Source organism: Salvelinus sp. IW2-2015, linkage group LG11 (genome assembly GCF_002910315.2).
Source record: "Salvelinus sp. IW2-2015 linkage group LG11, ASM291031v2, whole genome shotgun sequence".
Taxonomy (NCBI): Eukaryota; Metazoa; Chordata; class Actinopteri; order Salmoniformes; family Salmonidae; genus Salvelinus; species Salvelinus sp. IW2-2015.
In genome coordinates this window covers 29,404,927-29,430,390 of record NC_036851.1, presented here as the reverse complement: position 1 = coordinate 29,430,390, position 25,464 = coordinate 29,404,927, and the positions used below count along the sequence as shown (strand labels likewise).

Sequence of the window (25,464 nt, the reverse complement as noted above, 5' to 3'; positions counted from 1 at the left end):
TATATTTTATTGACTGATCGTTTCTAAAGCTCCATGTCACTCTCTAGTCTACACTAACGGATCCACTCTCACCCTGCACATGTATGCAGCACCCTCTACATACTAAAGGAAAGGATATGAGAGCTCACAGCTCCATCAGCAGCACCTCTGTCTGCCCTTGAGTCTACCAGGCTTTTCCCACGAGCACAGAGAGATGATATGTTTTTGAATGAGATGAGATTGTTTTTCCTCTTAAGCGGCTGGTGTCCAAGCCGCTACCCTGTGTGGGGTAAGGCTCAGGGGGGTCGCTCCAGCAGTGGTGTGCATTTCAAGGTCACAGCCAGAAGAGTCCAAATGCATCAGGGAGCAGACAGTTGAATAGATCATTATTATTCTGCTCCCCCTGCTCTTCAACAGCTAGGCCCAGCCCAGCCATGGCTTGGCTAAATATGTTGGTAGAATAGAATAGCCATGATAATGTTTAATGATAACGGAGAGAGGCTCTCAAATGATCCCTCTCGTCTTCAAGCCCCATCTGCATCATGTGGTGGCCAATCAAAAATCGAACTAAACAAAAACCTACAGCAGTGACTTTTTCCCGAAAGATTCTGATGACGATGATAATGATGATTATGGTTTCCACTATTGCTATAGTTTTTCTCCGTATAAAATTGCAGTTGAAAAACACCGGGCGGCAAAAAACAAGTGGAGCAATTTAGCCCCTAGAACATGTGATGCTATTAGCTAATTGGTAATCAGATGACAGATCTTATGGACTGCAAACAACAATGTATTTAGTCAGAAGTAGAATTGCAGAAATCCCTTGTGAATGCCTTTCACATGCACTAACACAGAGGGGAGTGATTTAAGAGTGTTGGGCTTAAGCTATTGTTCAAACATTGTGAAAAGTATCTGCTGCGGCTGCCACTGAGACAGATATTGATTTGAGGGCGCGAGGCTTGATGCCCGTGGCTTGAATTATATGTAGTGAATCTGAAATGAGAAATGAGAGCAAAGACCTGCAATCTCTTTAGTGGATCACAGMGTCAATTACTCACCTGGCTGTGCTTATCCAGACAGTACAGGAACAAAAAGTCATGCTGCAGTTCACGTGGTTCATTTGTTATTTAACTCTGTCCCACTAGAGGCTGTTTGTCTAATGAATGCAGCAGCACAGCACCCTGGTAGTAAGTTTGTTTAAACAATGATGGAGATGATATGCTCTCTCAGTCTCCAACCTGGGTCTGAGATGAGCAGAACAGTCTGATACAGATCGTCTCAGTGTTACAACTGGCCCAGTTTCTCCATCTCTCAGTTTCTCCATCTCTCTCCTGTTTCATTCCGGGTGCTCCTCTGACTGTCATGGTAATTGTTATCCATAATGRACATGTTTATTGTGACAGGTCTCCTCACATTCATATTTTCCAGTTGACAAACTACAGGAAAACAATTTGGCTTTAATTCACAGGCTCATAGAACACAGAATAAAATATCAAAGTGCCACATTTGTGGCAACATTTTAGGTTGGGTGAGATCTCTTTAATGCTGCAGTCACAGTTTACTTTAAGTGGAAATTGCAATTCTAGGCAATTCAGAAAGTAAACAAAATTCAAATTCTAAAAGTTAGACCCACTGTTCTGTGTTGTCCGTCTGTCTCTGTCTGTCTGAGGGTTAGACCCACTGTTCTGTGGTGTCTGTGCCATCTGTCTGTCATGTTAGGTTGGGTGAGGTCTCTGCATTAACATGTCAATGCTGCAGCCACGGTTCACTTTAAGTGGAAATCACGTCTGTCTGTATTTCCACAATGGAATATGTTCCTGGTAGCTTTCATCAGTGCAAAAACAGAGAGTGTATTGTTAAGTCAGATAGCCTCAGGGTATTGTCTGAGTGGAGACATACAGCAACCACACACACCTCCTGGAAGGGAGACCCTGCCTCACCTCAATGTTCCTGCAAATGTCTTTGTCTTTAGCTGCAGGTCTTTTAGTTGTGCTGCTCAAGTTGACTGGAAACCCTGTTTTCTTTTCACGCTGTTGKAGAACTGGGTTGCCAACTTAGGGAGATGCACACTGCTGACCTAGTTTCTCAAAACACTGGAGTGACTTCTTTCCACTGTGAGCTCTGTCGTATACCAGAGTAGATAATAGTTTTTTTTTTCTTTGTTTTTTYTTCTTTGACGTGTTTGCCTTTCAAATCTTTGTCTTTTAAAAAAGAATATCCTAAGACTTGTAGCACCTTGTGCAGTGTAGCTCTGTTGATGGAAGCATAGAATAGATGACAGATATATGCTGTTATTCTGACTAAGAAACCTTACTATCATACAGTAGCAGTCAGCTGGAAATAGTAGAGATTCTGTCTGTGTGTTTGAGTTGACATAACCTGAWCTAACCATTAACCCTGTGGTGGTCACATAAGGGTCTAGTACTCTTTCCAGATGAAAGGGAGCCACACCATCCAGTCACATGATGCTACACAAAGTGAGCATTAACTACTGGAAGAGAACAAACTAGCGTTCATGTCAGGCTCTCAGTCAGTCTAACATCCTGGGGTGTATCTAGTTATAGTACTGGGTCTCACTCACTGTCGAGTAAAACGCACAGGAGGCGTTTKAAGATGCTGCATTACATTTACATTTAAGTCATTTAGCAGACGCTCTTATCCAGAGCGACTTACAAATTGGTGCATTCACCTTATGATATCCAGTGGAACAACCACTTTACAATAGTGCATCTAACTCTTTTAAGGGGGAGGGGGGGGTTAGAAGGATTACTTTAACTTTATGCTGCACACATCAGGGCTCTACTTTACATGTGTGTACGCTCACTGAGCTTAGGCCAACAAAGGGGCAAATAACAGCTTCCACATGCCAACGTTGAAGGGAATATATCATGCAGCTTGATGTTAGTATAGCAGAGATTCAAACTATGTGTCACCTCAGGTCACCCATTTGTTCGCTCTATGTCCAGTTTTTGTTCCACCCTCCTCATCCTGTCCTGCTCCTCCAGGTGATGAAGACCTACCACATGTACCACACAGAGAGCATCAGCGCTGAGAGCAAGCTGAAGGACGCTGAGAAGCAGGAGGAGAAGCAGTTCAGTAAGTCTGCTGACCTCAACGTCCACCTGCTGCGCCACGAGGACCGGCCCCAGAGACGCAGCTCCGTCAGGAAGATTGAGAAGATGAAGGAGAAGGTGAGGCTGACACCAAGGCTTGATGACCGTAATAATATCTATAACAGCTGTTGGCTGGAACTGCTGCTAGTACTGTACATTTTCAGCCTAGTCACTTCCATAAGTGGTATTTTGTGTGCTCATTTTGGGCCAGAGGGATCCTCTCAGTAGTATGTGAATGAGAAGATAGTAAGGCTTTGTGAGAGTGGGTGCGTTGTGTAAGCTCACCGCTCTGAGAGAGAGAGCCGACCGCACGGAGCATGGGTCCACAGCTAGACACACATGCACTCTGAAAGCTGCGTTGTTGGGAAGGGCATTTCATGGTACACCTGTTATATTCGGCGCATGTGACCAATACAATTTGATTTGATTTTCAGGGGGAATTTCTGCAATGCAAATGCATCTCCATTATCAGTGCAGCTCAGGGAATCAAAAGGCTGTCAGGCCGACAGCTCTCCTCCCTCCTCAGGCTGCCATCTCTACAGAGATGCTGCCAGGAGAACCATACCAACCCCACTCACTATTTATAACTTGCTGTAGCTATGAACGTTATTTCTCTCCACGCTGCCTAGTAACTTCATTTTGCAGGCTACAGTGGCAGTCTCATTCAGAATCGTTCTAGCTACCTCCGAACAAAGAAGGAGAGGAGACAAGAAGGAGAGGAGACAAGGATATGAGACAATCAAGCCATAATCCCCTTTTCTCCAATGTACTGTTTTCATTTGCACGATAATGGACATCACTAATTTGAGTTAGTGAATCATGTATATTTGAAGTACATGTGTATGTATTTGAAGTACATGTTATCYAGTATTATCCATCTGGAAGAGGATAAGGAGTGGTTTCAAACACACACACACAGACACAAGTTCAGGTTTGGCTGTTAAATTGTCTCTCTCTTTAGTCCTGCTTGTCAGCCATGTCTCAATGATTCTGTGCCGCTGCTTTCCATTTAAGTCAATTGTTTTTGTCAATACCATTATGTATTGGTCTACTAGCATCCATTAGTGATGCTATGTGAACAGCAGACGACTACTTCTTCTGTTTTTATGAATCATTGAATATTTCCCAGCTGGATGCCTTAATTAAGCAGATGCAGCATGTCCAGTTAACCATAGCAACAAAGCCGGTGCACCATCTAGATCTATGTGTTATTTCTGCAATGACAAMTCTAAACTGTTTAAGTACAGCATATTTCTATAGATTTCATTCTCGTAGATGACTTGTCATTGACACATTATAAACATTACTTGTTTTATGTGTGAGCACAATTGGAAAACACTAGAGGGACTGTTTGTGTTAGTCTGTTTTTGTTTGCAAGCACACTGGACCGAAACAATATTTTATGGCTATTTCATTGTTCACATCTGGACTGTGCAGATTGTTGTGCCAAGTGTTAGCAGACAGACAGAATGGCTGTGAGGGAGTGACTGAAGGACCAGCCTGGGTAGACCACTTATGATATTGTCTACATGGAGCTTCTTAAAAAACATCTCTTACAGTGGACCCTCTGACCTCTTTCCTGACAACACTAAGCCACGCCATCAGGCTGCACAGCAATCCTCCTATGTTATTGTGCAAATACCATTTAGCCCACTCAACGTTGCTTCATTTCATGGACTGTTTTCCCCCTCTTTGTCTGCTCTCCATTTCTCTCTCTCTCTTTCTCCCCTCTCCTTCCCCCAGAGGCAAGCCAAGTACTCCGAAAACAAGCTGAAGTGCACTAAAGCCCGCAACGACTATTTGTTGAACCTGGCAGCAACGAATGCCGTTGTGGCGAAATACTACATCCACGATGTCTCTGATATGATTGATGTAAGTATGCGATAGACACACAGGCTGGTTTGTGTCTCACAGCTGGGATTGTCTAATGTTGGTCTAACGTTGGTCTTATGTTGGTCTTATGTTGGTCAAACGTTGCTACACTATATAATCTCACCATCTGTTTCACGGTTCTTAGCCCATTTGCTGTATTGCTTCAAGCTGCTCTGTTGGTTTGACTGAAAGTGTTTACCTCCATTTTGTGTCTCTTAATCTCAAACACAACAGTTTTGTTCTAAGCCCTCCAGTAGTACTGTTGTTATATGTCTAACTGAATGGCTTTSCYAGGTATACATTACACCCCGACTGTATGTTACCACCCAAAAGGCATTGTTATGATTCTTCTGGAATATGAATGATGACTTCCTGTCAAGGGAATGGTTCAGTGTTGACAGTCAGAATACCTTACTCCTGGTCTTCTCTTCCCGCTCTTACCCCTGTTCTTCTCTCCTCCCTCTGTCATGCCCTCATCTATCTGAGAGGGCTTGGAGTGCTGTCAGGGCTAAGGCCCCTTTGGAAGCTGTGCTGAGAGGCTTGGAGCAGAGCGTGGCCCTGTTACTGTCACACACCACACTCCCAGGGAGCCAACCAAAACACACTGATGGTGAAACATGACCCTGGGTGACACACACACAGACACACACACACACATACACACACACATACACACACATATACACACACACACAGAAACTAATCTGGTCCTATGTGCTTCCTACTTCAAAACAAAACACTTCCCTTTTCTTTTACTTCATTCCTCAAATCTACAATATAGCCAGGGTTTTTTAGCCAGACCCTCTTCTTTTGGTCCACTTCTAATAAATAATGTGTTACGTTGAACTGTATGCAACTTCCCCTCCAAAGTATCCATTGGATTATAGAAATACAGAGTAATACACAGTTACATGACAGAAAAAACCATACCTAGGTGAACCACCATCATAATTCAAAATGCAAAGCCAATGCAGCCCAGCAGCAAGCCTGCCTGAGAAGTCTGTGATTACGGTTGGTGAACAGGGTGAGTTTGCTTTGTGGACCACTAATGGCTGGAGGAATGAAACCCTAGCCAGGGTCTGGGTGCAGGCTCTGTGTATACAGGCAGCAGTGTGGCCAGTATGGTTGGCATGGTTCATTCAGCCCCAGGTTACCTGGTGGTTGTGGCAGGGATCATTCAGCCGCAGGTTACCTGGTGGTTCCCCCTCTCTCCCACCTCCCTGCCGGTCTACTGCTGGGTGGTTACTGTGGTATTGCCCCAGGCCTGCCTGGCCTCTTCTGATACTCTGAGTTGGATACAGAGATCCTGCATATGTAAAGTACTGTATGCCTAGAAACATATGATGCAATTGAACTGAGMGGCTTGAGGCTAGACAGACTTTTGGCAATGAGAGAGATTGCATCCAGGATTTTTCTCTTTAAAATGTTCTAAACATCAACTGTGTGAAGTGTGAAGGAGCTAGCCAGGAGCTGTAGGCTACACAGGGGTCTGCCAGACGGAGACCTCTGATTGTTGGCTGTGTCTCTGTGCTGGGTCACTTTGTTGGAGCTGCTTCCTGTGTCTGGCAAGCAAAAGGGGCCATGTCATCCCAAATCCGGCCCCACTGCAGGGAAAGAGATTGTGAGCATGACTCGCTGTGCTTTGCCGCCACAAGCTTTGCAGAGGATAAGGGCCTGTTTGTCATGCCACACAGTCACTAGCAGCCAGACATCAAAACAGACATCCACACTGCAAGTCAGCCCTGTCCACCTGAATCAATGGAAATAAAATACAGACGTCTTTTGCATGCAAATAAACAATGTCATCAGTTCTGCAGTAGCAGTATTCTGCCTGGCAGCACTCCTGCTACAGTCTACTCACGATAGGACCATGATTCAATCAAAGCATGGAACTCATTAGAGCCAGGCAGTGTGTTTCTTATGGGATGTGGCTGTTGAAATACAACTCTGTACCATAAAGAGCTCTGTGCTCCCATATCCTTACTCATTGTACACTGACCCTGTTATAAAACAACCACAGATATGGGGGTTTATCATTGGAGTCGAGCACAACTTCCTGTGTGTTTATTAAAGAGCGTTTAGTGAATCACTAAGCAGTCAGACTCAGGCCCCTCGAAGCCTCTTAAAAACCCACTTGGCTATAGTAATGAGGTTAGTTTATGCAGCTCCATGGTTGAGCTAATTCTCTTAGGTGTCCTACTGTACTTGCTTCTCTAATTTGGTGTATTCTATTTCTGCCCGTTAACCCCCAACAGTGTCTAATTTGGAATTGAGTTCATGTTGGAGGTCAGGTTAGTAACATGCTCGTAGGAAATGAGCGGAATTGTGTAACTGAATCGTGTGCATGCTAAAGACTGACTTCATCACATTGACTTGTGTATAATGAGGGCATGGATTCAGACTGGTTTGTCAGGTTGGTCATAATTAGGGCCAGTATGTTCTTAGATACGTGACCTGAGCTGGAAAACTCTGGACCCTAGGCTTATGCTTCCAATCAGGTCATGATCAACTCTTTTATTATATTCTACTCCTATGTTAGTTATTGTATTATACTATACTATAATGACTGTATCTCTATAGTGCTGCGACCTGGGCTACCATGCCAGCCTGGCTCGTACCTTCAGGACCTACCTGTCAGCTGAGTACAACCTGGAGACTAGTCGCCATGAGGGCCTGGACATCATGGAGAACGCCGTGGACAACCTGGACTCCCGCAGCGACAAGCACAAGATCATGGACATGCACAACCAGGTGTTCTGCCCTCCCATGCGCTTCGAGTACCTGCCCCACATGGGGGACGAGGTGAGAGGGGKCAAATGACTGATACATTTGGTACATTTATAGATTCATACTATATCTTTATCGAAATGTATCCAAGTTACAAGTACAACCAATACATTTGTTAAACCATGGAAACCACATTCATGCCAGCAGAAACAGCAAGCATGTTTTTTCCAATCCTGTGAGACAGTTTGTGAAAAACCAAGTTGCCCAGCCCGTACCTCTCTGTCTATGTGTCCTCTCAGGTGTGCCAGGTGAGTGCCCAGCAGCCTGTGCAGACTGAGCTCCTGATGCGCTACCACCAGCTGCAGTCCCGCCTGGCCACACTCAAGATCGAGAACGAGGAGGTGAAGGCTTTTTTTAAATGTACCTTTATTTAACTAGGTAAGTCAGTTAAGAACAAATTCTTATTTACAATGACGGCCTACCCCGGCCAAACCCTAACCCGGACGACACTGGGCCAATTGTGCACAACCCTACGGGACTCCCAATCACGGCCGGTTGTGATACAGCCTGGAATCGAACCAGGGTCTGTAGTGATGCCTCTAGCACTGAGATGCACTGCCTTAGACTGCTGCGCCACTCGGGAGTCCATGATAGCATCCCCCCAGTGTGTGTGTTGCTTCCCCCCACTGAGACCGCTCTGTAGCCTCTGTGCCTCTGTCAYCTCTCTCTCTGACACGCCCAAATTCAGCCGGTCTTTAGAGACTATCAGCTCTCATCGCAATTTCATTTCAGTGGCCCACACACACTCCTTGGGAGCAGAGTGTATATTCAGCTTGTGATATTAACGTGTGTGATAACACCAATGGGTGCATGTTCCATGTAGATACAGTACATCACTGTTGATGGTCTATTGTGTGTTGTGATGACTGGTCCTTCTCAGTGGGAGCAGCAGGCAGTGCGTGCACACACACACACACACACACACACACACACACACACACTCGCACACACACGCAGACAACACCCTCTCACCTCTGAGTAGATGCAGTGTAACGGAGGGGCTAATGACCCTGGCTGGCTAGCTACAGCCTGCCCTGATGGCTATGCCTCCGTTCATACATCTCATATAACTGCGGGTATTTCAACGCTGTAGAGAAAGAGCCGCAGCCCTTTTACATCCAGCAGACCAGACGCTATTCATATTCTGCTGTTATTCTGATGGATGGCTGACCGGTGGGTATCTGGTACACTGCTAGAATGAGCCTGTACTGCTTTAGGGTAGAGGAGGCTGCCAGCTGTCATGCAGCTATAGTCAAAGGTCATCAGTGTTATTCAGGGTCAATTTGTCTTTGAAATGGGATATCGCAGTGATGACTCACACTTGACCTGCACAGTCGTAGGGAACCTGAAGTTAAAAAAATCTTACTGGCCTATTATGTTACAAAAGACCTGGATCAGATGACTGGGGGGCAAATGCTGTTTCGTTTGTACCATTTCATTATTGTTGTTGAATTCTTCCCTTTCTGTTTGTTCTGAGGACATGGATCAGATGACTGAGTAGGAAATCCTAGTTCATTTGTCATCGTTTCGGTTGTTGAATCGTTCCTTTGCTGTAGGTGAGGAAGAGACTGATGCACACCATGCAGACCATGCAGGACATGCTGATCTGTGGAGGACTTTGATGTGTCTGATGCCTTCCAGCATAGCCGCTCCACTGAGTCCTCAAGTTCTGTGGCTCTGAGACCTACATGAGCAAACTGAACGTGGCCAAGACGGGCAACCAGCAGGAGACAGAGGTCTTCTACTTCACTGTAAGTACCTGCTGCTATCATATGCCGTCATCTGCCTGCTATACATAGCCGTCATACTGCCTGCTATAACATAGCCGCTACCTGCCTGTTATGCATAGCCTTATACCTGCCTGTTATACATAGCCTTCATACCTGCCTGTTTTGCATAGCCTTCATACCTGCCTGTTATACATAGCCTTCATACCTGCCCTGTTATCATAGCCTTCATACCTGCTTGTTATGCATAGCCTTATACTGCTGTTAACTAGCCCTTCATACCTCCTGCATACCATAGCCTCATACCTGCTGTTATGCATAGCTTCATACTGCATGTTATTGCCATAGCTTAATACCTGCCTGTTTATGACATAGCCTTCATACCTGCCTGTTATGCATAGCCGTACATACCTGCCTGCTATCATAGCTCGATACTGCCTGCTATACATCGTCATACCTGTGTTATACATAGCCTTCATACCTGCCTGTTATGCATAGCCTTCTACCTGCCTGTTATACATAGCCTTCATACCTGCCTGTTATCATAGCCTTCATACCTGCCTGTTATGCATAGCTTCATCACTGCCTGTTATACATAGCCTTCATTACCTGCCTGTTATACTAGTCATACCTGCCTGTTATGCATAGCCTTCATACTGCCTGTTATACATAGCCTTCATACCTGCCTGTTATGCATAGCCTCATACCTGCCTGCTATACATAGCGTCATACCTGCTGCTATAGCCATAGCCTTCATACCTGCCTGTATATAAGTTCATACCTGCTGCTATACAGCCTTACTGACCTGTTACATAGCTTCGCCTGTTATACATAGCCTTCAATCCTGCCTGTTATACATAGCCTTCATACCTGCCTGTTATGCATAGCCATACTGCCTGCTTATGCAGTCATACTGCTGCTATAACTAGCCGTCATCCACACCTGCCTGCTTAACATAGCCGTCATACCTGCCTGTTATAACTAGCCTTCATACTGCCTGTTATAGCATAGCCTTCATACCTGCCTGTCTATATAGCCTTCATACCTGCCTGTATACATAGCCTTCATACCTGCCTGTATGCATAGCCTTCATACCTGGCCTGTTATGCATAGCCTTCATACCTGCCTGTTTATGCATAGCCTTCATACCTGCTTTTTATGCATAGCCTTCATACCTGCCTGTTAACATAGCCTTCATACTGCCTTTATGCATAGCCTTCATACCTGCCTGTTATACATAGCCTTCATACCTGCCTGTTATGCATAGCCTTCATACTTGCTTTTATGCACTAGCTTCAGTACCTGCCTGTTACCAACATAGCCTTCATACCTGCCTGTTTATGCAAGCCTTCACATACCTGCCTGTTATATCAAGTAGCCTTCATATCCTGCCTGTTATGCATGCGCTTCAACCTGCCTGTTATAACATAGCCTTCATACCTGCTGTTATGCATAGCCTTCATACCTGCCTGTTATGCATACGCCCTTCATACCTGCTGTTATGACATCAGCATCATTAATACTGCCTGTTATGCATTAGCCTTCGATCACTGCCTGTTATCGATAGCTTCAATACTCTCCTGGTTAACATTACGCCTTCACTACCTGCCTGTTATGCAAGCGCTGTTCATACCTGCCTGTTATACATAGCCTTCATACCTGCCTGTTATGCATAGCCTTCATACCTGCCTGTTATACATAGCCTTCATTACCTGCCTGTTTTGCTCTGAGATATGCAGCCATGCCTCAGGGCAACTGCCTGTTAAATCTGTTTCACAGTTAAGTAACAGACCTGGCTGTACTGCCATAGCCTTTACTCCCTGACTAAAAGAGCCTCGGGTGTCAGCTTAGTGCGGGGCACTGCAGTGTACAGTACTGCACATCAACATCAAGCCATCAGCCATCACACTATTTCATAAAACAATATGACAAGCCCCATGCTTTGGAAATCACATGGAAATCCAATTATCCCTGCAACAGATTGAGTTTGTTCCGTACAGAGTGAAACTGACTGAATGTGTTCTCTGGCCTCTGTGGTGGATGGCAGGCGTCTCCGCCTGTTCCAGTCACATCCCATTAGCGCTGTTCACTCACTGACGCCTTCATCTGGTCTGTTTGGGTTCACAGAAATTCAAGGAGTTCCTGAACGGCAGCAACCTCATCATTAAACTGCAGGCCAAGCATGACCTCCTGAAGCAGACACTGGGAGAAGGTAAGGCCCCTCGGTCTCTCCACCAATGACATCATATCTATTTAAATCAATGTTAGTTTGACACCCCTTCTCTTAATGCTCCTACTTCCTTCTGGTCACAATGGTGTTAATGGCAGGCGCCAGGCCTTGCGTGTCAACGCCTAGCTCAGTATGAGCCAGAAATCCCTATGTGATAGGTGATGGGTCTGCAAAATGGCCGCCATCAGGCCCAGTAGTGTTGTGGAGCTCTTATCTAATGAGCAAAGCTGAACCTGGCAGAGGAAGTGGGAGGAGACCACATGAACTTGTTTCTTCTCAAGGGGCAGAAGGGAACCAGGGAAGAGAAATTAAGTTCAAATTCAAAGGCGAGTTGCATCAAAGATATCACAAGAAAACACTAAAGCACCATCGATCCCCACTCCTCTCTTCTCATTTGCACGAGTGAGACATTGCACTGGTTGGTTCCTGTATGTTGTAGCCTCTAGGAGGATCCTGGAGGAGTATGGGTAATAGAAACCCCCGCCCTTCTCGCAGAGGCCCCTCCCAGGGGGACCTTTGTCACCTCAGCCATGAGAAGTTTACGCCCAATCAGTCAGGATGTCCCAGCTCCCAGCAGCACCATCTCAGCAGCTGCTACTGCACCAGAGGTTCACCTAGTAGAGAGGGACAGCAGGTACAACCAGCTGAGGCCATGCACACACACAATTTCACCCCATACTCACATACAGTGCACAAACTTGGTCGACATGGATTTGTCTAGTCAGTTTAGGCATCTCTAATGTTCCTCTGTCATCTTCAGATCTCTATGAACTGATACCTCAAACTGATACCTCAGACTGCTTGAATGTGTTTTCATGTGAACATAGCCCACAGCTGGATTGTTTGTGTGATCGTGGCCCAGTGCTGCTGTCTGTGTAGGGACATACCAACAATGTTTAATTATTCAGGTGATCAATCTAGCCCGCTCATTAAGTGTGTGTGTGTGTGTGTGTACATGCATGAATGTGTTATTAGAGACCATGGAGAATACCACATTGTGCACACATCAGACCTCGCTGTATAGATTACTACAGCACTATGTCAACATGAAAACTAGTCAATGTGACTGGGATAGCTTCCCTCCTGGATTCTGAGTGGAAATCACAGATCTTCTGTATTAGATACTTTAGAGAGGTTCACCATGAATATCTCCAGTTTACGCAGGTAGAACTCACAGCTAGTCATACAAAATACACCATCATAATGATTCGTTGCCTATTGTTAGATTATGGCACTGTATTTGAAATGTAGGTTTAGAATATTGAGACCTCAACTTTACAGCTTTTACATAAAGCATTCGGCTCATTGAACAAAAGTACTTCAGTCACCAATTACTGCTGTATTCTTGTAGTTACGATGAAACACTTAACCCACTTAACCCTTTACACTCATACCCATATACGGGTTGAAAATGGCAGATTTGGGCACTAATAAGCGCCTAAATTGGAATGCTATACATGACGTCAGAGCTCTGACTGCGCTTCACAACATTGTATGGGTTTTGACTGACAGCCGTTCTGAATACCACGCGCGACAAGATGCTGCCCCAATCTCACCCGGTAATTGGGCTACTTTTGCAATTCTTTTGTTGTTAGGGTGAGGGAAATCCGATAAATTAAGATGACTTGATATATTTTAAAAKATGAGATGTTGAGGATTATAATAAATACCACTTTGATGTAGTAAAGCAAGCCAAACACAAATGTGCACTAAATTAAATTTATTTTAATTAGATTTTTTATTTAATGTTTATTCAACGAGGCAAGTCAGTTAAGAACAAATTCTTATTTACAATGACGGCCTACTTGTAAAGCACCCCCGGCCAAACCTTCCCCTAACCAGGACGACGCTGGGCCAATCATAAAACTCATGTCCTTTACAGGGTCAACGTTTCTGATCACTATGTCTGATGTACAGTTACAAGATGACATGGCGTCATACCCTGGGATATCCTGAACATAATGAGCTAATGTTTGTTTATTCTTGAAGAGAATCTGCTGCAGCACACGAACCTGAATGCACTCATGACTCCTTTCTATGCCCACCAACATTACCATCTGTTTCTCTGAACTGCCTTGTGAAGCCTAACACTGTAAGATCATCTTTTATAACTTAGCTAGTCATGTTGGCAATAGAACAACCTTTCAAATCATGCTCACCTGACCCAGATTGCGATTTATAATGGACGGTTTTTGGATTGCGTAAAGTACATCTTATATATACATATGCACAAAATGACCAACTGGAGACCTGGATGGCAGGACAAATCAACATAACATTAAGATTAAGATAGGGCATCTGTACTGCCAACATTATGTATAGAGAAATGGGTCAGTCATCACTATTGTCTCTCATTCAATGCTCAATGGATTCTATATAAAAGAGGCTTTTCTCTACCCTAGCTAATAAACCTTTGATTAACTATTGGCTTTGAAATGAGTTCATAGATGCAGCAGTTAGAGCTGTGGTTAGTGGGAGAACCCTTCTGATGGATATAGATTACAGTCATAACAACTAACTGACTTCTTCACTGCCTAACCTACACTCAATGTCTTGTGTTTACCTGAGATTAGAAAAGGTTTATTGTGTGTGTGTGTATGTGTGTGTGTGCGTGTTTGTGTGTGTGAGAGAGAGAGGTGCTGTTTGTGTGTTTTTGGTGAAAGTTTGAAAGTGAAACTATTTGAATATTTGGGTTTGGTGCTTTTACGTGCACATGTGTCTCTGTGTGTGCTGAGACATGCACAGGGCTTAGGGACAAAGGGCTCAGTGAGCTGGCACTGACATTGCACAGTGTCACCAGTGTGAGATGACCCCCCCTGTACCCCCAGTCTTCCACCTCCCACCCAGAGCCCTTTTCTTCCCTCGGGCAGCGGGCCTGCACCCCACAGGGTCCTCTCTGAGGTTTCTACGGCGACAGCTCAATGCCTTTGTCTCAGGGTTGCTGTTGTTGCTAGACCATTCAGCTCTCCCTCAATAGCTTTGACTATTCCCATGAAATCCTTCACTGAGCCCTGGTAGAGGAGCAGGAGTTAGCCTGCGCACTGTGCATACCATGCCCTCATATTCTTAATGACATTTCTCTCTTCTGTGTTTGCAGGAGAAAGGGCTGAATGTGGGACTACGAGGTAAGATGTCTTAAGATAACTAAACCATTTCAAATCCCCTGCCTTTGTTCCAAGACGCCTTTTCAACTGAACTTATAGGAATTGGATTTAACATGCACAGTCATTGGGTAGAGTAATAATGATTATTGTATGATGAATATAAAAATGTAACTGTAAAATATACACAGTCCTACACTATCAAGTCTTCAGCCAAATAAACAAAGTCTCTAATTAATGATAAGCTACATCTATGTATGTATCCAAAGATCATGGTGCATATTTAAGGTTATTTGATGTCAGTGGGTGTCTGATACTTCTCAGATAGAGTTCAGTGTGTCAAATCGGAGGGCCTGTTGTCCGGACCTCTCGCAGTCTCTATGGGGGTGHCACAGGGTTCAATTCTCGGGCCGACTCTTTTCTCTGTATACATCAATGATGTCGCTCTTGCTGCTGGTGATTCTCTGATCCACCTCTACGCAGACGACACCATTCTGTATACTTATGGCCCTTCTTTGGACACTGTGTTAACAAACCTCCAGACGAGCTTCAATGCCATACAACACTCCTTCCGTGGCCTCCAAATGCTCTTAAATGCAAGTAAAACTAAATGCATGTTCTTCAACCGATCGCTGCCTGCACCTGCCCGCCCGTCCAACATCACTACTTTGGACGGTTCTGACTTAGAATATGTGGACAACTATAAATACCTAGGTGTATGGTTAGACTGTAAACTCTCCTTCCAGACTCACACTAAACATCTCCAATCCAAAATTAAACTATTTCGCAACAAAGCATCCTTCACTCATGCTGCCAAACATACCCTCATAAAACTGACTATCCTACCGATCCTTGACTTCGGCGATGTCATTTACAAAATACCCTCCAACACTCTACTCAGCAAATTGTATGTAGTCTATCACAGTGCCATCCGTTTTGTCACCATAGCCCCATATAGTACCCACCACTGCGACCTGTATGCTCTCGTTGGCTGGCCTTCGCTTCATATTCGTCGCCAAACCAACTGGCTCCAGGTCATCTATAAGTCTTCGCTAGGTAAAGCCCCGCCTTATCTCAGCTCACTGGTCACCATAGCAGCACCCACCCGTAGCACGCGCTCCAGCAGGTATATTTCACTGGTCATCCACAAAGCCAACTCCCCCTTTGGCCGCCTTTTCTTCCAGTTCTCTGCTGCCAATGACTGGAACGAATTGCAAAAATCACTGAAGCTGGAGTCTTACATCTCCCTCATTAACTTTAAGCATCAGCTGTCAGAGCAGCTTACCGATCATTGCACCTGTACACAGCCCATCTGTAAATAGCCCACCCAACTACCTCATCCCCATATTGTTATTTATTTATTTTGCTCCTTTGCACCCCAGTATATCTACTTGCACATTCATCTTCTGCACATCTATCACTCCAGTGTTAATGCTAAATTGTAATTATTTTGCCACAATGGCCTATTTATTGCCTTACCTCCCTAATCTTACTACATTTGCACACCCTGTATATAGATTTTTCTGTTGTGTTATTGACTGTACGTTTGTTTATCCCATGTGTAACTCTATGTTGTTTGTGTAGCACTGCTTTGCTTTATCTTGGCCAGGTCGCAGTTGTAAATGAGAACTTGTTCTCAACTGGCCTACCAGGTTAAATAAAGGTAAAATTAATCAAAATAAAAAACAAAGGAACAAGCTACTGCAGGTCATACAGGATGGAGTTCTCAGAACATCTTGTTCACATACAACCATTATTTTCTGCTCCATTTACCTTATTGCCAGGAGTTAATACAAACCTAAGCATCATGTGATGCAAAGCCACAATGAGCAGAATGGTTGAGGCTGTGTTTAGAGTTCCGGCTGGATGGCAGAGCGGACAGGGCTGTGTGTCACTGCTCTCTGTCTCTGGGAAGGGCTCCAGGACCGCAGTGCAGATGGAGCAGGCATGCTGTTAGTGTGTGTGCTGTTAGTGTGTGTGTGTGCTGTTAGTGTGTGTGTGTGCTGTTAGTGTGTGTGTGTGCTGTGAATGTGTGTGTGCGCACGTGTGTGTGTGATATAAATGAAGTAAATTCCTAGGTGTATTTTAATATGTTTTGTAATATTATTATAAGTTTGGATAAGACTTAAATATATTTTAGGAATGCTACTTTGGTTGAGCCTGACGACTCCTCCACTGCTCTGTCGTTCGCTACAATCTTTAGTCTGAGATCGCCATTGAAGTCGTTTGTGGAGATAAGGGGCATTTTAACAAAACAAATTCATCAGCGATTGGATCGTCTCTAGCCAATCAGAGCATCAATGCCAATCACCGCCGCTTCACCCACGTGTTTTATGGCTCTGACCCAACCCATCGGTTCTGGACCAATCAGACGGCCCCAAATGTGTTCGCATTCGGTGAAGGGTCGGGGAGGTACTCAGATTCAGACTCATTGTGGAGAAGAAACTAACGTCCGTGGGCGTAGCGTAGCGTTTTGCCAGAGCAAGGAGTCTGGGTAGCCAGGCAAACTTTAGTTTGCCCTGTCCATGACCGGCCTTGCCGAAGTACCACCGGTCTGCTAACCACACTGTACTGAGTGTATAAACCATTAGGAACAYCTGCTCTTTCCATGACATAGACTGACCTGGTTAATCCAGGTGAAAGCTATGATCCCTTATTGATATCACCTGATAAATTCACTTCAATCAGTGTAGATGAAGGGGAGGAGATAGGTTAAAGAAGGATTTTTAAGCCTTGAGACAATTGAGACATGGATTGTGTATGTGTGCCATTCAGAGGGTGAATGGGCAAGACAAAATATTTAAGTGCCTTTGAACGGGGTATGGTAGTAGGTGCCAGGCCCACCGGTTTGTGTCAAGAACTGCAACGCTGCTGGGTTTTTCTAGCTTCAGTTTCCCGTGTGTATCAAGAATGGTTCACCACCCAAAGAACATCCAGCAACTTCACACAACTGTGGGAAGCATTGTAGTCAACATGGGCCAGCATCCCTGTGGAGCGCTTTCAACACCTTGTACAGTCCATTCCCCAACGAATTGAGGCTGTTCTGAGGGCAAAAGAGGGGGTGCAATAAATATTAGGAAGGTGTTCCTAATGTTTTGTACACTCAGTGTATATGTGAGGGATAACCTGAACTATCAGCAGGTGTGCTTGATTTTATAAGCTCTGATTAATAATGTTTACATTCAGCTATATATTTGGAATCATTAACCTCTCTTATGTTTTCAATAAGTCAGTCAGAGTGGGTTTTATGAAGGGGCCCCAAGCCCCCAGCCCTYGAGACACTCAGGGACCCAACACTCCCAGCAGCCCAGCCTAGCGCTGCCTAAGGGTTAATTACAGGGCAGAGCCATCAGGTTTAAATAACACACCACCAGTAAGTGATAAAACGTCTCGTTTTGGTAGAATTTTCAACATTTGGATATGGATCACTTCCTCCTGCCTACACACATAAAAGAAAAAAAATAGAGCAGACGGGGATATTTGGGAAGGTGTTTTCATAACTGCATTTCAGCCTTGCGTGTTCGTTCAACTGTTTCACAGCATATGGTGTTTTTGTTCCCCTCCTCACCCGCCATCTCCCCAGGCCCCCCACTCTACCCCCTAAACCACAGAAAATGCGGAAGCCTAGGCCGCGCTCCATCTATAACCATAAACTGTTTAACGGCAATATGGAGACCTTCATCAAGGTACCCGCCCATGGCTAGGGTGTGTGAATTAGTGCCCTCTGTGGGGCTGGAGAGAGAGGGCAGCTAGGGTCCTCCTCTCTCTCCCTTGCGCTCTCTTCCTGCTTACTGCTCAACCTCATCCTGTAACCTCTGTCTTTAACCTCACCTCCTCTTCCTCTCTTCCCATGGCTCTGACGATGCACACAAACATGGTGAAGGAGGATTAGTGTCTCCCTATCCTTTTAGATGTAGTAGTAGCACAGGCCTCTAACCTCGGCTAATCCTCAGACGTGAGGATACCGTGTCTCATAGTCCCCATACTGGCTCTGTAGAGAGCCCTGTGCTAGTTGGTTCTGTCCCTCACTGCACCCCGTCTCACTGCATCTCAAGCCATCCCAGCGGCCTCTGACCTGTGCTTATCCTCCAGGCCTCCAGGGGGTCTCTGTCTGTCTGTCATCTGTGCTTCTCTAACTGTGTTGCCTCTCTGCCTCCTTCCCTCTGCACCTCCTTGCTGCGCTACTTTCTGCCCCAGGGGAAGACGGAATGCCCGTACCCGCAATCAGGTACTATCAGTGGGGGGTGGTAGGATGGGAGGTAGTGCGCATGGCACGGTGCTGTAGAGTGGGGCCACCTGAAAACTATTACACTAATAGTTCTACATGCTGATTTCTGCCTTCTCCTCCACACGCAGTCATACTAATGAGCTCCAATAGCATGTCACTGCTACTCCACTTGTTTMATGACTGTTTGCTTGCTATAATGAGGGGCTGTGAATAGCAATGGTTTATATCTGTCACTTTAATGGTGCTCACTTGAATGTTGGTGGACACTGCTGTTTATGAAGCCATCAAGAAGAGGCATTTATTTCCTTATGGTGGGGTGCAGGGCAGGCCTAGAATACTCTGTGCTCTGATTAATAGAATACACAGTATGCTAAAATGTATTTTATTATACATAAACAACAGAATCTATCAATATGGACAGTCTAGTATTTGTGGTTAATAATTTTCTTGTCACTGTATTAGTGTCAGTCATCCATGCTTTGCTCTCACTATTGCCATGATTTGCTCTCAGGATTCAGGTCAACCTATTCCTCTTGTGGTTGAGAGCTGTATTCGACACATCAATTTGTATGGTAAGTCTACTAAAATGACACCCTTACTGTAATGACTGCATAGAAGGGTATTCAGAAAGCAATGAACTCCACTGTGAACATAACATATGATATATCAATCAATCAATTTTATTTTATATAGCCCTTCGTACATCAGCTAATATCTCGAAGTGCTGTACAGACACCCAGCCTAAAACCCCAAACAGCTAGTAATGCAGGTGTAGAAGCACGGAAGCATATCCTCTGGGTAGAGGTAATACAGTCACTAAAACATCTCCAGGTCTTGAGACATACAGTGCCAGTCAAAAGTTTGGACACTCCTACTCATTCCAGAGTCTTTCTACATTGTATACTAATAGTGAAGACATCAAAACTAGGAAATAGCACATATGGAATCATGTAGTAACCAAAAAAGTGTTAAACATCAAAATATTTTTTATATTTGAGATTTTTAAAGTAGCCACCTTTTGCCTTGATGACAGCTTTGCACAATTTTGGCATTCTCTCAACCAGCTTCATGAGGTAGTCACCTGGAATGCATTTCAATTTACAGGTGTGCCTTGTTAAAAGTTAATTTGTGGAATTTTTTCCTCCTTAATACGTTTGAGACAATCAGTTGTATTGTGACAAGGTAAGGGTAGTATACAGAAGATAGCCCTATTTGGTAAAAGACCGTCCATATTATGGCAGGAACAGCTCAAATAAGCAAAGCGAAATGACAGTCTATAATAACTTCAAGACATGAAGGTCAGTCAATCTGGAAAATTCAAGAACTTTGAAAGTTTCTTCAAGTGCAGTCGAAAAACCATCAAGCGGTATGATGAAACTGGCTCTCATGAGGACTGCCACCGGAAAGGAAGACCCAGAGTTACCACTGCTGCAGAGGATAAGTTCATTAGAGTTACCAGCCTCAGATGGCAGCCCAAATAAATGCTTCACAGAGTTCAAGTAACAGACACCTCTCAACATCAACTGTTCAGAAGAGACAGCATGAATCAGGCCTTCATGGTCGAATTGCTGCAAAGAAACAACTACTAAAGAACACCAATAAGAAGAGACTTGCGTGGGCCAAGAAACATGAGCAATGGACATTAGACCGGTGGAAATCTGTCCTTTGGTCTGATGAGTCCAAATTTGAGATTTTTGGTTCCAACCGCTGTGTCTTTGTGAGCCGCAGAGTAGGTGAACGGATGATCTCCGTATGTGTGGTTCCCACCATGAAGTATGGGGGAGGAGGTGGGATGGTGTTGGGGTGCTTTGCTAGTGACACTGTGATTTATTTAGAATTCAAGGCACACTTAACCAGCATGGCTACCACAGTATTCTGCAGCGTTACACCATCCCATGTGGTTTGCGCTTAGTGGGGCTATCATTTGTTTTTCAACAGGACAATGACCCAAAGCACACCTCCAGGCTTTGTAAGGGCTATTTGGTGATGGAGTGTTGCATCAGATGACCTGGCCTCCACAATCACCCGACCTCAACCCAATTGAGATGGTTTGGGATGAGTTGGACCGCAGAGTGAAGGAAAAGCAGCCAACAAGTGCTCAGCATTTGTGGGAACTTCTTCAAGACTGTTGGAAAAGCATTCCAGGTGAAGCTGGTTGAGAGAATGCCAAGAGTGGGCAAAGCTGTCATCAAGGCAAAGGGTGGCTACTTAGAATAATCTAAAATATATTTTGATTTCTTTAACACTTTTTTGGTTACTACATGATTCCATATGTGTTATTTCATAGTTTTGATATCTTCACTATTATTTTTACAATGTAGAAAATAGTAAAAATAAAGAAAAACCCTTCAATGAGAACTGTAGGTCTATCCAAACTTTTGACTGGTACTGAACCTGCTATGATTTAACCTCAGCCCCTAGTGAATAACGTGACAGGAGTGTGGTAACACATCACGTGGCAGCACATCACGCATAGGGACTGACAGGTCCCTTGGTCTTTGTTTACTAATCACTTCAACCTTCCCTCCTCATATCTTCATCCTTCTGTCCACCTCCACATCTGACTCCAGCCATAGTGGTGTAGCCCCAAGGCCTGTACCCCCCTCCTGACCCCTCCTTCCCCTACCCCCCTAGACCTAATGAAACCCCCACAAACTGATTAGGGGTTCTCTAATAGAAACCATATGCAGCAGACCATCTGAGGGCCCTCACCTGGAAGAAGAAAAAACATGTCCCTTCATGACTAGATTACATTTCCTGCTCTCTGTTGTGTGTTCGCCGTTGGTCTTTCATGTAGTCGGCCATCTGGGTGTGGGGATAATGGTGGGCTCAGGCTCAGCCTTGGACTCACTATGATGTTTCTATGTGTTGTTGCAGGGCTCCAGCAGCAGGGCATATTCCGTGTGCCTGGATCCCAGGTGGAGGTTAATGATATTAAAAACTCATTTGAGAGAGGTAGGTCCCTGGTGAGACTGGGGGTAAATGGTGATAGATTAGCTTTTAGTTTTTCCTCTACAGCTCAGGATCAATAACACTACAAACTCATTGAACTTCAGACATACAGTAGAAATCTTCATATTATTTTCTACGTGTAACAAGCAAGAATTTGTAAGCCCACCTTAAAAAAAAAAAGTACAGTAATGAAGTATTTATTGGTTAATCTTTTCAGTGATTCAGTTCTGTTGCAGTGGTCAGATCCTCCAAAAGAATAACTCTACTCTATTGTTTTACTAGGCGAAGACCCATTGATTGAAGACCAGAATGAACATGACATCAACTCAGTGGCAGGGGTCCTCAAGCTGTACTTCAGGGGCCTGGAGAACCCTCTGTTCCCCAAGGAACGCTTCCTGGATCTCATGTCTACTATAAGTGAGTAGACTCTACACTGTTGGTCAATGTAGTAAATGTGTTCAGGGTAACTGAAATTATACCATATTCCTACCCATCTGGGTGGTGAAATAACACAATTGGAGCTACAGTACAGTACATGCCTTTGGATTATTCACACTATCTAGGTGGGTACCTCACTAGTAGAGATAGAATCAGAATAGGAGAGAGAGAAGCCAACCTCCAGGTCCACAGATACATCATCACTCCCCAACCTCTACACCCTACACACACTGCTTTATGGTATAGCAGGGTAGGGTCGAGAGGCACGCAGTGGAACACATGGAAACAATCTCAACACCACCTGTGATTCAGTAGAAACCCAATAGGAAGGGAGGAGAGAGGGGACCACATCAGTCTACTAACTCAGCACAGCTTTGCAGTGTTTTCCCCTGCTCCAGATAGCCCAGTCACTCAAATCACCATATCCTCTGATTTAAATGAGGAGGGGTTATCTATTAATAATAGGAGCGTTTGTGTTGTCATTACTGTACCTTAGTATGACTGCCAGCCCCCTGCTAAAGTCTGCTCATTCTGTATATTCAATAGATCATGGTGTTGTTATGGAGCATCATGTCTTTATTTTCCTCCCATTAATCTCAGTGCCAGGTGGTGTTATGACTCTCTGGCCTTCTTCTGTTTCAGAACTGGAGTCTGGAGCTGAGAGAGCGCATCACGTCCAGCAGATTGTTGTGACTCTTCCTCGCACCGTCATCATCGTCATGAGATACCTGTTTGCTTTCCTCAATCAGTAAGTTGGCCACATTGACATAACAACTCACATATCACAGTCCTCTGTTGTTGAATAGAGTTGTCCCTATACCAGAGAACCTATACACTAAGGGCATTCATTAAAACAGGATGGAGTAAAGGTCTAAAATTATAACTTTTATAAAAATTTCGGCGTCTTGGGGAAAAGAAAAATCCCTGTACTGCACTAAATCAACAAAACTAGTGAATCTCTGCTGCAGTATTCAGAGAGGAAAATACATTGATTTCCAGAGTTATTGAACAGCCCTACTGTTCACCTCCTATTTATTACCGCGTCTGCCAGCAGCTCTTTAGAACTTATTTACGGGCCTGCTCAGAAACAGATCCATCAACCCAGTAATATACCTGTCCTGTTTTATTGGGCTGTTATTGATGCTCCCTTTGCTTGGTTCCACTGCAGAACAAAGCGTTTGATTCCACATTCTGACTTTTACCTCTGTGTTTTATGCCCCCCTCATACAGAGTTAGGCTCTGGGCCAGCTGTAGTTCTTTACTGCTCCAGCTCCACACCACAGCTCCACAACACAGCTCCACACCACAGCTCCACACCACACCACAGCTCCACACCACTCTGTTCTGATTATGAGCCCCTCTTAAAACAGATGAGTGTGAGGATAGGCCGTTTGCCTGACTGGGATGCTGCTGGAAGGGAGGATGGGCTTACTGCCCCTAAACCAGGATGGCTTATTAATAGGCCTGTTAAACTGTGAAGTTTTAAGGGCAGGCTTGTTAAGGTTGGAAGGGTGTGGGAATCTAAGCTAAACAGGGAGACTGAGGAATGTGCTAGCTAAGTTGGGATGTTGGGGGTTAATGTAACTAAAGGTAGGGGGTTTAAGGATTTTCTTATACTGAGATGTGGTGGAGGGCCAAAATGGATCTCAACTCATGTAGTAAAGGACATGTTGCTACTTCAGTGAAGTTGTAGATCTCAACTCACTGTAGAGTGTAGAGTCTACAGTCACAGCCATACTCAACCCTCTTTATATTAGAGGTAATCAAATGGCTACCAGGACTATTTGCATTATGTGCCCCCCCTCTTTTTACGCTGCTGCTACTCTCTGTTTATCATATATGCATAGTCACTTTAACTATACATTCATGTACATACTACCTCAATTGGGCCGACCAACCAGTGCTCCTGCACATTGGCTAACCGGGCTATCTGCATTGTGTCCCGACACCCACCACCTGCCAACCCCTCTTTCACGATACTTCTACACTCTGTTCATCATATATGCATAGTCACTTTAACCATATCTACATGTACATACTACCTCAATCAGCCTGACTAACCAGTGTCTGTATGTAGCCTCGCTACTTTTATAGCCTCCCTACTGTATTTAGCCTGTCTTTTTACTATTGTTTTATTTCTTTACTTACCTATTGTTCACCTCATACCTTTTTTGCACTATTGGTTAGAGCCTGTAAGGAAGCATTTCACTGTAAGGTCTACACCTGTTGTATTCAGCGCATGTGACAAATAAACTTTGATTTGATTTGGGAAACAAATAGGCCTCACTTTTATTGGCAAACGTAGGTCTTTGAGTATGTTTAATGGATCCACCCATCAATTCACCTCATAATGTAAATATGAAGTTCATTGGTTCATCTCTCTCTCTCTCTTCCCCTCCAGTCTATCCCAGTACAGTGATGAGAACATGATGGATCCCTATAACCTGGCCATCTGCTTCGGCCCCACCCTGATGCCCATCCCCGACGGACAGGACCCTGTAGCCATCCAGGCACACGTCAATGAGGTCATCAAGACCATCATCATCCACAACGAGGTCATCTTTCCCAGCTACCGTGAGCTGGACGGGCCAGTCTATGAGAAGTGCATGACTGGAGGAGAGGAGTACTGGTGAGAAGTAGCTAGACCTGGGAGGTCACCATCTTTAAGACAAGCACTGAAGACATACCGTATGGCTAAGGCTAAAGCAGTAATACTGTTACTTGTGTAACCCTGGGTTTATCACCAGTACAGTTAGACTGTTCTTCTTCTGGCCGCTCCAGCATATGGCATGGTCACTCACAGACTACATTACCATCCTGCTTGATAATGTGGTGAGAAGAGCGGAATTTGGAGTGTGTAGTAGAGATGAGGATGCTAGGCTCATTTATGTAAAGCATGAGTGCATTCCTATGGGGATGGTATTTTCTTAAGCACATGCTTTTACAGACAGTGCTTGGATATAATACCTAAGATAATTCATTTTATCTAGTGGCTAGAAATGTAGAATTGTATTTAGTTAAAGAGCAGGTCTGCATG

The 25,464-nt window shown here is 44.6% G+C and overlaps 1 protein-coding gene across 1 annotated transcript in view; it reads left to right on the top strand.

Moving 5' to 3' along the window:
* The window catches only part of LOC111970135 (SLIT-ROBO Rho GTPase-activating protein 3-like), a 105,792-nt gene that overhangs the window by 58,716 nt on the left and 21,612 nt on the right, over positions 1-25,464 (top strand). The window contains 15 exon segments of the mRNA XM_023996659.2: positions 2,985-3,170; positions 4,836-4,964; positions 7,545-7,766; positions 7,991-8,092; positions 9,308-9,355; positions 9,357-9,411; positions 9,414-9,502; positions 11,606-11,690; positions 14,806-14,833; positions 18,393-18,495; positions 19,549-19,609; positions 21,915-21,992; positions 22,272-22,406; positions 23,070-23,175; positions 24,829-25,056. Coding sequence (XP_023852427.1) covers positions 2,985-3,170; positions 4,836-4,964; positions 7,545-7,766; positions 7,991-8,092; positions 9,308-9,355; positions 9,357-9,411; positions 9,414-9,502; positions 11,606-11,690; positions 14,806-14,833; positions 18,393-18,495; positions 19,549-19,609; positions 21,915-21,992; positions 22,272-22,406; positions 23,070-23,175; positions 24,829-25,056 — 1,655 coding nt within the window.